The following is a 13,408-nucleotide window of genomic DNA, read 5'->3' as shown; positions in this document are numbered from 1 at the left end:
AGATTTCTACTGCCACCCCGGAATGCACAATAACCGGTACAGGGGGCCCAGTTTACCTTGCGACATTACTCATTGTCAATACTATGGATAATCCTTTTTTCTTACCCAAATCTGGCAACATATCTCAGGGGATACAGACTTTTCAAAAATGTGGTAAATAACAGCATGAGCAACATGACTTAATTTTCTTTGATAAATATAGCAGGGGTAAAGCAACTATATATATATATATATATATATATATGTGTGTGTATATAAAGCTGAATTTTAAAAAAAATCCTTCATGAATTCTTCGGAAATCATTGTAATATGCCCAATGTGTATATACAGTATATGCCATCACAGGAATAAATTACATTTTTAAATATAATCAAATAGTCATTTATTACATTATTACAGTTTTTACTGTATTTTTCATCAAATAAATGCAGCATTGGAGAGCATAGGAATGATAATAGATAGCTGTTCCCATCATATAACTGCTAGGAGAATGTTATGTCACCTAATTAATTAATATTCATTATTAGTCAAGCTTATAATTATTATTAGTTCCCCCACTTTTCATATTGTTCCTACATATACCTCCATATAACAAAAATACTACATTTGAATAATACTATAAGGATTTATAATCATTTTTATAGAAAAAAAATCAAATAATTACAGATTTTGATAATCAGTAATGGACCGGATCAGGATTCTGTTTCATCGGTACTTTACAATATGATTCCACACAGATAAAACATCTAAATTAAAAGGTTGTTGTCTAGGACAGGACACAGCTTTGGTGAGCCCATCTTCACGGCTGCAGTTGAGAAAGGAAGAACGGACACATTGATGTGTGTGTATAAGTGTTTGCACATTTTACACATTAGAATTTCATATTTAGATGAAACAAATATAGACTTACACATGAAATCCTGAAACCAGCGTTCTGACCGGTTAACCAGACAGGATGTCCACTCCCTCAGGGTCACCTTCTTATTCTTGTTCTTGTCACATGACCTGCACACACACACACACACACACACACCGTATTGTTGAATTCTACAAGTGGACTCTCTTTGCCTCTATCTCTCGTTTTTGATTTCTAAATCCCTCTACGTCTCTCTGCAGCTATCAGCCGTAAAGGACACCACTCACATTAGAACAGTAGGAAGGCAATAAGCATTCACAGCTCTGAATGAGAGAGAGAGATCAAGTGGATGAGTGAGAGAAGAGAGAGATTGAAAGAGGATGAGAGAGAGGGGTGGGTGACATCCTGAAGGCATGTGTACTATAATCAAAAGGATGCTGGGGAGGGTTTGCAGTAATATTATGCAAATACAGAGAAGGTCAGACAGGAGAAAACACCACAAAATCACAGGGGTGAGGTGATTGTGTGTGTCTATAGGCACTGGTGTCATTTTCTTTGTGTGTGTTACTGGAAGAATCTTTGAGCGCAGTGCTCCAGTGGCATCCGCTTATAGTGAAGCTTTCTTAGATCTCTCCTGCTTAGCTTCCCGTCCCTGTTACGATCCAACAGAACAAACCTCCTCTGAAAGAAAAAGGGAGAAAAGAAGAGACCATGTGAGACAAAAGAAAAAAGATCAGGACTTGATGCTTTTATCACAAATTTACAACTGAATTGAAAAGAAGATCCCCTTTCCCCTATTCTATAGGCTGAGATTTTTTATGTGCTCGATTTGGTGCCTGATTAGAAATGGTAGAAAATTTGTTCTCAATTAATATTTTATCTCATTTTATTACTGAAGCTTAATAAGCAGTTAGCCTTCGATTAGCAATCGGCTTAGAATAATTGGTTCAGAAAAGAACTCCGTCCCAAATGATGTATAGGCTATTATAACACAATACACTATGTACTTCAGACATCCCATCCGGCAAAAACTCTTTTCTGGGAAGTAGTGCCCCTCACCCCAATACATTTTTTTTAAATTATATTATTCATTAGCATAAGCCACGTAACACAGAGACACAATTGAAACGCATGTTAGAACCAGGTGTAAATGCATGGTAATGCGTCTTTCCTGACCACTTGTGATCAGATCACTGAAAACACATCTTAATACCAGGTGGAAACATGGCTTCTCTTTCTTGCTCGCTCGAATTCCAGGATATTGTGAATAATTTGCAGGCGTCAGGGAGGCGTATGTGGGAGACTCCCGGAACTTCTGAGAGAGGTGGGATGTCTGGTACTTTGACAAATTCAATTTTAGAAGAGCGGTGTCTCAAACAAACACTTAAAGTCAGCATGAAATGGAAATTTATTTTCTACATGCATGTTATTGATCTTTGAGTGTATGATCCAACCATGCATGTGTTTCATTAAAAAAATGTTTTTGTGCTCTTAGATTTAAAGGTGCCTTGTGTAAGAAATGAGGTAAAAATATCCAAAAAATGAGCTACACGCATCAAAAGAATGAGAAGAAATAAGGGCGATGATGTCATTAAAAAAATGACAAGTTATAGTGCTGCAGAGATATCAACCTGAATTAGCATGCTAAATTACTAGCCACGGCCCGACAGGTGTCATAATATCAGTTTCGGCCATGGGAGGCGGTATGCGGCCAACATAACCACCAGCCAAACTGCAATACACGAATAACTCGCACGGCTTGTGGGCGTACTTGAACCTGATGTCAATCGTGTGGAAAGTACAGCCCACTACTACATTTCAGTTCAGGGAAGAGAACGGAAGAATGGGTGAAGCCCTTGGCAAGAGACCCTTACCACCACCACAACCACCCGCTGCAGGGAAAAAACCGCGCTCGGTTCACGTGTGCTAGGGATCTGTCGTGTAACATTTACAAACGCCTAAACGGTATTTATTGTTTGAATTGTGTAATAAAATTGACAGAATCTGAGAGCTGAGATTTTTTTATATCATAACTAACCTGCTCTGTCTAGTCTGTCGGTCTCCGTGTCCTCTTTGCTTTGCGATTTTTCTGTGCGTGACAAAATTGATGTGTGGCGTGAGAGCGTGTGAAAAGTGTCAATTGCGTTTGTCTCACGGTGAATTCGTGAGAGTTGGCAGCTCTGAAAGGCGCTAGCTTGGTCAACATCAGCGAATGCTGTCTGTCAAATTAATGTAATTCAAAATAACAATAAAAATGTAACATGAACAAAACGAATATGAACATATTCACTGGTAAAGGTGAAGGGGAGTAGCTTGAAGATGTCATATTTAAAAATCACTTGACATCAACCAACGTTCCTCTGGAGTCAAAACGTCTTCTATTAGGAGTTGGCTCGGCTTCGGCTATGGCTCTAGGGTCGTTGTGAAGGTAGGGGCGGAGCATAGAGACTATGCCGTTTCTCGTTTGTTACTCTAGAGTAGACCAACTCACTTTCTGGAGGTATACTGCCCCCATCTGGTATGGAATGTGGAGTATGAATTGATTTTTTGGCGGACATTACACAAGGCACCTTTAAATTTAAATCATAAATTTATAATCGAATTTGCTTTGGACCGGTATTTGAGACTGAGTGTATCCCATCATGTATCATGTTCAGGAACTCGCGTGCACCGAAATCATGAGATGTCGAAGAAAACATTCCACTTTAAGGTAATTAGATATTACATTTAGCCTAATTTGGTATTGGTAGTAAAACCAAACCCACTTAAAGGCAAACCTGCAACCTTAGCCGAAAAAAGTGTAACGCCTGCTAACGCTGCGGTACGCAGGGAAGGAGACAAGAGGCCCTTTTTTAGTTCAATGGAGGAGAGGCTTCACTACGCTAAATAAACCGCTTTTGTGAGGAAATAGCTTATCATTTTGAGGGTTAGTTCACCCAAAAATTTAAATTCTGTCATCATTTACTCACCCTTGTGTTGTCCCAAACACGTAAGATATCTTTAGAACACAAAATCTGACCCAGTTCTGTACTCTCCATTGACAGCTGCGCAACTACCACTTTGACGCTTAATTTTTTTTTAAAGAGATTGTAAAATGAATCCAAATGAATTGAGTGGTTTAGTCCAAATTTTCTAAAGAGACACAATCGCTTTACATGATGAACAGATTGAATTGATCAGCTAACATAAACAGAGGATTAATCGAACCTGCGTGACACACGAGAACAAACCACATTGGTTCTTGTGGAAGCTCAAATGTGCATGCGTATGATATGTGCATTGATGAAAGTTTATATGTAAATAAAAACTTAAATTAAATTGGAGGATCAGATGAACTACTAGCACAGCGCTGCAACAGCTAGCTGAAAAGTAGCCGAAACGGAACAAAGGTACCCAGACTCTCTTTTAATAATTGTTAGGGATTTTAATAAAGCACATCTCTCCTGTGAACTGCCAAAATACAGACAGCACATTACATGTCCCACCAGAGACAGTAATATACTGGATCACTGTTACATAAAGAATGCATATAACTCTGTCCCACGTGCAGCTTTGGGGCTCTCTGATTACTGTCTAGTTCATCTTATACTGACCTACAGCAGAAACTGAAATCAACTAAACCTGTAATAAGGAATATTAAAAGATGGACTAATGAAGCAGAGCGGGATTTACAAGCCCGCTACGATTGCACAGATTGTTTTTGAAGCTGCAGCCACTGATCTGGACAAGCTCACTGATACTGTTACATTATATATCAGTTTCTGTGAGGATACATGCATTCCTACCAGGACATTCTTATCATTCAAAAACAATAAACCATGGTTTACTGGGAAACTCAAGCAGCTTCGTCATGCCAAAGAGGATGCTTACAGAAGTGGGGATAAAATCTTGTTTAACCAGGCCAGAAACAGATTAACAAATGACATCAGAGGGGCTAAAAGAAGGCCAGCTACCCGACATTAGCCTGGACAGGTCTGAGGCCCTGTTTACACCTGGTTTTAAGATGCGTTTTCGTTGATCGGTTCCCAAGTAGTCGAGGAAGACACATTCCCGTTTACACCTGGTGTTTTAATCTGTCTCTTTTGTCCACTTTCAACCACTTCTGTCCTGATTTCTTCAAGAGGAGGGTTTATGGGTGGGTAAATGTATGGGCTTCTTCAGATCTTTCGATCTAATATACAAAATAAGCTTGTGCAATTTACATATAAACGCAACCTGAGACGACAGAAAAAACATACGGAGAGCAGCAGCTTTTGTTTTTGCTCTAATAGCCGCAGGATCACGCCGAACGTTGTGAGTGAGTGTTAGAAATCAGGAATGGTGAGAGTACATTGTGCTTGGTACGTTTTTCGTATTCAACCCAAATTTGGGTCTTCAGCCAACAAAGTTTAAATCTCGTCTGGCTAGCGTGCTTACCATAACGTTTACGCATTAGATCAGTAGGTGGAGAGAGGTCTTTTGCGGCTGTTCGAACGCATTCAACCCCATGAACACTACGAAAAGCAATCTGGTCGAATGCGTTTTCGACTACCTCTGGAAGTGGTCAAAAGTAGACAAGCTTGAAACGTTTTAGACCCCATTTACAACTGTATTTAGCGTCGTCCACATGTGATCCGATCGACCAAAACGCATCTTAATACCAAGTATAAACAGAGCCTGAGGAACATCACCAAGCACAAGACACCACACCCACGATTTGTGGAGAATCAACAACTGGCTGAGGATCTGAATGTGTTTTACTGTAGGTTTGAAAAGCCCAGTCTTACACCCCACACCCACTCTGATCTCCACTTCACTCATACACCAACCCCTGCAACCCCCCTCGTCACCCTCTTGCTATTCAACCTGCTCTTAAGGTCTGCGTGGAGGACGTAAGCCTAGTTTTCAAAAAACAGAAGACCAGGAAAGCTTCAGGCCCAGACGGTGTTGCACCTGCCAGTTTAAAAGTCTTCGCTGACCAACTTGCCCCAATCTTCACGCAGATATTCAACAGATCACTAGACCAGTGTGAAGTTCCCTGCTGAATCACTGGACTTAATGACTACAGACCTGTTGCTCTCACATCTGTGGTCATGAAGTCATTTGAGAGACTGGTGTTGGTCTACCTGAAGGACATCACTGGACCCTTGGCAAACAGGTCTGTGGATGATGCAGTCAACATGGGACTGCATTATATCCTGCAACATCTTGACAGACCTGGGACTTATGCAAGGATCTTATTTGTGGACTTCAGTTCGGCTTTCAACACCATCAGACCAGATCTTCTATCATACAATCTGACCCAGCTTTTCGTGCCCACCAGCTTTCTGAAAGATAGGCAGCAGCTAGTGAGACTGGGGAAACTCACATCCAGGACTCTCACTATCAGCATTGATGCTTCTCAGGGTTGCGTCTTCTCCCCTTTGCTCTTCTCACTGTACACAAATGACTGCACCTCTAAAGACCCCTCAGTCGAGCCTCTGAAGTTTGCAGACGACACCACAGTCATTGGCCTCATCCAGGATGGTGACGAGTCTGCATATACAGACAAGAGGTCGAACAACTGTCTGTCTGGTGCAGTAATAACAACCTGGAGCTGAACACACCCAAAACAGTGGATATGATAGTGGACTTCAGGAGGAACACCCCAGCATTCCCCCCACTCACCATCATGAACAGCACTGTGGAAGCAGTGGAGTCATTCAGGTTCCCGGGCACCACCACCTCTCAGGACCTGAAGTGGGACACTTATATTGTGAAAAAGGCCCAGCAGAGGTTATACTTCCATCACCAGCTGAGGAAGTTCAACCTGCCAGAAGAGCTGCTGACACAGTTCTACTCAGCCGTCATTGAGTCTGTCCTGTGTTCACCAACAACTGTCTAGTTTGGTTCAGCCACTAAAATCAGACGTCAAGAGACTACAACGGACAGTCTGGACTGCGGAGAGGAGTAGTGGTGAACAGTTGCCATCTGGACGGTGCCTCAGATCACTAGGCACTGGAACATCTAGGCACAGGGACAGTTTCTTCCAACAGGCTATTTCCCTCTTGAACAGTTAAATACCTTACAAGTGCAATACCCCACTTTTTTGTGCAATATCCTTTTAAATTCATTTAGTCCTATTTATTCATATTATTATTCACAATACTGTAAATATGTTCATTATCTGTAAATGTGTATTCTGACTAAACCTATCCGTGTCTTTATACATTTATATTTGTTATTCTTAAATGTTATTATGTGTCTTGTTAGATTTCTATGTGTGTACTAGAAGCTTCAATACCAAGTTAAAAATTCCTTGTGTGTGCAAGCACACTTAGCAATAAAGCTCTTTCTGATCAGTTTTCTGTTATCCCAGGAGACCTTTATCTACATCCCTTACGGAAATTAACCATGGTTTAACCCCAAATCAAATAAAGAAGTGTGAAGTCCGCACACTGAAAATTACTGCTCCAAAAAAATGTATTAAAAGGCAACGTTTCGACCCTCAGGTCTTCATCAGGCACATCGAAACGTTGCCTTTTAATACATTTTTTTGGAGCAGTAATTTTCAGTGTGCGGACTTCACACTTCTTTATATCACTTAGTTGTCTTGCACCTGAGCCCAATTTGGGTGTTTGGGATGTGCACACCATTTTTGTATTTTTTAACCCCAAATCAAACCCCCCAAAAACATGGTTATTGTATAGTTAAACCATGGTAACCACAAATCAACCATGGTTTTGCTACACTAACCATAGTTTACCCATGGTATTTGTAGTAAACTTGTGGTTATAAAAGTGGTAATTAATCTGCCAAAAAACATGGTTACTACACTTTTACTATACCACCATGGTTAATTTTCCTAAGGGATGGACCAAGAGTTACTTTTGACTCTTGAGACATTTTTAAAGCATCACACACATACATACAATATTTGCCACAATAGCATCTATGTTGTAAAGTATTTGTATTAGTGCTTGTGTGATGAAGCTGAATGAAAAGCAAAAAGCGTGTATGCAGTGTCAGTGTGTATGATCTATGGGTGGTGGCATGTGTTTCTTAACCTGTGCGAGCTGGGTTCGCTGTGTGTGTGTGAGGCATCTTTGCGAGGGTGCCGGTGGTGTGTATCTTTCTCCCATTCTGCTGAGGAGTAAGAACCAGTCCAGCAGACGGTACGGGAACTGACCGAACTCTTCCTGAGAACACTCTGCCCTGCTCACTGACAGAGAAACCACATCACACAACTCATAAATGTGCATTTAAGTATAATGAAACTGTAATGAAAGAAGTTTTTGCGTGTGCCTTTTTACCCAGACAAGCTCCACTATGTGCCTTGCCAATGCGCCGTTTTTTGTGGCAGGCCTCCTTGTGAAGCAGACACTCGTTGCTGTACGTCTTCCCCAAAACACTGCACACTGGTGCCCCCTGCCTGTAGCAAACAACACATACACACAAATGGACTACATAATAAAATATAACTAACCATAATTGTGAAAAAATAGTACGAGGAAACGGTAAAAGGAACAAGAAAATGCTTCATGTCTTTTGTTGTTGACATCACAGGCTGTGCGCCATTTCAACGGTCATGAAGCAGATTAAGCAGATGTCAACGTGAACATATTATGTGATATTAAATGTGATATGTTGATATTAAAAACAGGAATACAACTACACATGATAAAAGAAAATATAGACTGCATTAAATTCACTTGCACTGACGATAAAAAATTGTTTGTGACGACCTCAATATTTTTTGAGCAGTGAATAACAGGCATTAAACCATCAAAATAAACTTTTGTTTTTAACATATGTTAACAATTTTGGACATTGCTGAAGTTATGCAATTCAAGTTGCAGTAATATTAATAAATTTTAATATTTGCATTTAAGGACATTTATGATTACTTTTGGATGATAACTAATTTTGATATTGTGTTGGATCGCCACTTGATGTAGAAAGGAGTAAAGAGTTATAAACATTTATCTTAAAACGGTTTAATTGATTATTTTAGTCTATTAACCTGTCCCAAAAAAACTGCTTTTGAAGGATATAATGTTTTGAAATAATGTTATACTGTTCTTTCAAACTGCATTAGCATCTTTTTTAAGTTGTAAAGCAATATTTGTGGTGTGTTACACAGCCCTTAAGCCCATTTTCCTGCATGTGGCCTTTATCTGCATTAAAGACTAAGTGCGCAGAGCGAATATACCAGTAAATGTCTGGGCTGCTGGTTTGATTCCAAGGAATCTGTGAGCCGTAAGGAGTGTCTTACATCATTATTCTCTTAATCATGACACTGAGCCTCACTGTTCATGCCGCTGGCTCAGCTGCGATAGCTTGGCATTGAAATCAGCTCAAGTGTCTTAGAAAATTGTTATTAATTTGTCAGTGTGTGTGTGTCTTACCGTGGGCAGGTCTTTGGACACACACATTTAGGGGCGAGAACTCCCCCCTCCTGTACTACTTGACACAAGGAACCAATAGGACTGTGACATTTCAACAACTGACACAGTGATTCTGAATAGGAGAGAATGAAAGAAAAAATAGGATGAGAATAGAGAGAGAGGGAGTAGTAAAAATAGGAAGCACATATTTATACTGAATAAATAATGTACAAAACAACTCATAAAATAAGTGCCATTGAATAACTGTCTCACCTGGATCCACTCTGCCCAAATATGGCCTTAACTTTTCTTCAGCCTGCCTCTGTTTACGCTGGGCTCTTCCACCCTTCTACACCAAAACACACACAAATAAGGTCATTCACATGGGACGCGTTCTTGTATTTGTCTGTGATATTGTTATATTTCTTGTGTATGTAAAAATAAGCTAGGACATTTTTGATACACTAAACTGCTCTAAAATTTTGAAAGAAATCTCTTATGCTCACCAAGACATGCATGTATTTGATCAAAAATACAGTAAAAACAGCAATATTGTGAAATATTACAACAATTTTAAATAGCTGTTTTCTATTTTAAAAAGCTGAATTTTCAGCATCATTACACAGTCTTCAGTGTCACATGATCCTTCAGAAATAATTGTAATATGCTGATTTGGTGCCCACAAAATATTTCTTATTATTATCAATGTTGAAAAAAGTTGTGCTGCTTAATATTTTTGTGGAAACTGCAATACATTTTGCAGTATAATTCTTTGATGAACAGAAAGATCAAAATAACAGCACTATTTGAAATATAGATTTTATTGAAACAATACGTCTTTACTGAACTTATAATCAGTTTAAAGAGTACTTCCTGACCCCAAACATTTGAACATTAGCGATGCATCTCCGTAATATATTTCTGCGTGGCAGTCTTAAGACTCTGTGTTAAAAAAGTTCTACTTTTTAAACCTTAATACCTCAAACAGTTGAAGAAAATTCTGTCTTGACCACTTAATATAGCCTACTGATAACTGGACTATTAATGAACCATAATAACAATATTCCTCTACAGGGGGGCCTGGACCACCCGATCATGGTCTTGTCATCAACCTCTTATTTTTTATATGCCATCTATTCCATTCACTGCCTTTGTAGACAACAATGAGCTGTCATTTATTTTTCAATTGTCTTAAGTGCTTTTCTTGATCTTTGAGTTTCAAATATACGAGAGAATTACTGTGCATGTTTAGGACTTGATGGATGAGTATCATATTGCACCAGCATGTGTGCAGAAATACTCTTTAGAGAGAGAGAGAGAGAGAGAGAGAGAGAGAGAGAGAGAGAGAGAGAGAGAGAGAGAGATGTAGAGAAGAATGAGAGAGAAAGATTGGAACGTGCATATTTACAGCAGTCTGTTCACCATTACAGCACAGTAAGTGTGAAAGCTTTTAGATTTTTTTTACAGACTTAGACTCTTTCGTTCACTAACTTTTACACTCTGTACCTCTTTATCTCTTTCACGCTTAACTCTTTCAAAATTACCTCTTTTGCACTGATAGTAGGCTATCCTTTAATAAACTTTATATAAACTTTCAGAATAAAACAAATCCTAGAAAAACGATACCGTTTGTTGGCTTGTTCCAGACTGTGGATTATTTTTTATAGGAGATGATCGAATCGTGCTGTTGGTCTGAATATATTCACAATAATGGCACTCTTTCTTGCTTGTGTGATTGCACAGCATATGTAGGACTATAGTGTCACTTAAAAATTAAAATGATTAATTTGACAATTCAAACATGAACAAGTGATTTTTTATTTGACTTCTACACCTACAACAGCTTGTTTAATTCATGTTTTAAAATGTAGTTAAATATCACGATAAAATAAATTATTAAATTGACAAATAGACATATTTAAATATTTAATTCATGTTGTAAAATGTTAAATAACAATAAAATAATATTTTTTATAAATATGTATTTTTATATGTAAATTTGAAATTGCATTTCAAAAAGTCATTTGTCAGTTGCTTTTCTTAATATTTACTTATCATTGTTTCATTTTTTAAATATGAGCACATTAGCAACTTGTTCTCACCATAGCAACTATAAACCACTTACCATGACAAAAACAAGGTGAAAGGCCATTGTCAAGAACAACAGATGATGGAGCAGGTGCATGGCTCACAGAAGGACGTTTATGGATCTGAAACATGTGTTCAGCAGGTGACTTTTAAAGTTCAAGATCTCAAAATCTCACTCAGAATGCACTCAAGACGTATAAAGTTTGTTTCTCCAAACTAAAACTTCTCAGAAGGAGTAAGGGAATGAGGATTGTTTAAAAATTAATCATTCTCTCCCAAAGATTTGAATCTTCTTGAGGACATCCTGAGAGACATACTTAATTTCAAAAAGAAAACAGAACTAATGAACACTGCACACAAGACATACAGTAAAACCAATGTCCATGTGAAGATCTGCACTATCCTATCAATCTGATATGTAAAAAAAATATACAAAAGTGAGATCATACTTATAAATGTCGAGACAACAGTCCTCAAGGCATTACTCCTGATCAAAGCTGATTCCGTCTGATCGCTCTTCTCTTTAAATAACTCACAGTATTGTGTATAAGCTCCGGAGTGCTCATTAGAAGTGTGTGTGTGTGTGTGTGTGTGTGTGTGAGAATGTAGTGGCCCCATCACTGGGAAGGCATTACTGTATGTTTTACGGCTATGAGCAGATAGAGTTACACTAACAGAGCAGTTGTACTGACAGAATCACCCTTTCAATCCTTTGCTATTTCTTTAAATTGGTGTAGAAATTCTTACCAGAGTGTCCTCTCTTCTTTCTGTGCCTTTTTAATCTCTTTGCCTCCTTCCTCTTTCTCTTCTCTCTCCATATTCCCTCTCACACTATCAAACAGACACATACCTTTCTTTTCCCTCTGCCCCTCCTTCAGGTTGCCCCCCCCCCCCCCCCCCCCCCCCCCCCCCCCCAGCTTCTCTCTTCATTTGATAATCTATTTCTACCGTCTCATCTTACCTGGCCCTCCACTCCTCCATTTCCTCTCCTGCTTTTCCTGGCTTCACCCGAGAAGTCCTTAATTAGCAATCCATTAACAGCATGGATGCACACACACACACACACACACACGCACACACACACACGCACACACACACACACACACACACACACACACACACACACACACACACACACACACACACACACACACACACACACACACACACACACACACACACACACACACACACACACACACACACTCACCTCTGTGAAAAACATCTAAAGTCACTGTGCAAACCTGAACTCTCTCTTTTCTCTCCTCCTACTCTGTACTGCGTTCTTCCATCTGTTTTTTGGCCTGTAAATCTTTTTGTCTGGGGAGTAATGCCAAGCTCAATGAGAACCAGAGCTCTCTCTTTCTCTCTTTCTCTCTCACACACACACACACACACACACACACACACACACACACACACACACACACACACACACACACACACACACACACACACACACACACACACACACACACACACACACACACACACACACACACACACACACACACACACACACACACACACACACACACACACACACACACACACACACACACATATGCACACAAACAGATGAAATTGAAGGCACTGGGCCGAATGGCATGATTCTAAAACTATGCTTTGAAATTCCAAAACAAATTTTTTTTTGAAAAAAATGGTTGTGTATGGAATGTCATAATAATCCACAAATCTTCACACTAAAACAAAGGGAAACAGGAACAGTCACAGGAAACTTCATATGATCGTGTTTTTCTGAGTAAAGCTTTTGCAGGTGCTTATGTGTCTATTTCAAAGACTGTTGAATATAGTCAAATACACAAATAGTCAAATACATAATTAAGTCCTCTGTGGTCTCCTGCAGTTTTATGTATCTGACCTCTGTGCCGTTTGACCTCAACATGAATCACTTCGACAGGACAGTTTGTTTTCCATTCATCATTTTTGCTTTTGTTTTTGTCACATTGGTGGGTGATTCATGTTAATAATTTTGTATAAACAGGAAACAAGCGCTCCCATATTAATTATAGCCTACTGTGGTGACATATGCTTAAAGTTGTGACAGAATTCACATATAGTGCTTAGGTTTCCCCTTTACTGTAATAATTTTAGTTCC

The 13,408-nt window shown here is 39.2% G+C and overlaps 1 protein-coding gene across 2 annotated transcripts; it reads right to left on the bottom strand.

Moving 5' to 3' along the window:
• Positions 1-281: 281 nt before the first annotated feature.
• On the bottom strand, positions 282-12,599 carry sparcl2 (SPARC-like 2). 2 transcript variants are annotated; one of them, XM_056238892.1, is made up of 9 exons: positions 12,500-12,599; positions 11,327-11,411; positions 9,475-9,550; positions 9,223-9,334; positions 8,128-8,246; positions 7,882-8,036; positions 1,425-1,537; positions 911-1,005; positions 282-805 (listed from the first exon to the last, which is right to left on the bottom strand). In XM_056238892.1, exons 2-9 carry the CDS (start codon positions 11,384-11,386, stop codon positions 747-749), a joined length of 789 nt encoding a protein of 262 aa, XP_056094867.1. In that variant the 5' UTR covers positions 11,387-11,411; positions 12,500-12,599; the 3' UTR covers positions 282-746. The 2 variants fall into 2 exon arrangements, with proteins under 2 accessions (XP_056094867.1, XP_056094868.1); XM_056238893.1 differs by lacking the exon at positions 12,500-12,599 and adding an exon at positions 12,037-12,091.
• Positions 12,600-13,408: the final 809 nt, after the last annotated feature.

The sequence above is a fragment of the Rhinichthys klamathensis genome, unplaced genomic scaffold (assembly GCF_029890125.1).
Source record: "Rhinichthys klamathensis goyatoka isolate OS25496 unplaced genomic scaffold, OSU_Roscu_1.1 h1tg000547l_1, whole genome shotgun sequence".
Classification (NCBI taxonomy): Eukaryota; Metazoa; Chordata; class Actinopteri; order Cypriniformes; family Leuciscidae; genus Rhinichthys; species Rhinichthys klamathensis.
Note: the sequence above shows the minus strand (reverse complement) of the source record. Positions and strands in the feature narration are given on the sequence as shown.

Excerpts from the sequence above, each read along its gene's own strand:
- sparcl2 (XM_056238892.1), bottom strand. The coding sequence starts at position 11,386 with ATGCACCTGCTCCATCATCTGTTGTTCTTGACAATGGCCTTTCACCTT. Across the intron at positions 8,247-9,222 it reads TGTCCAAAGACCTGCCCACG|GCAGGGGGCACCAGTGTGCA; the intron begins GTAAGACACACA and ends TGTTTGCTACAG. Across the intron at positions 806-910 it reads CTGGTTTCAGGATTTCATGT|CCGTGAAGATGGGCTCACCA; the intron begins GTAAGTCTATAT and ends TCTCAACTGCAG.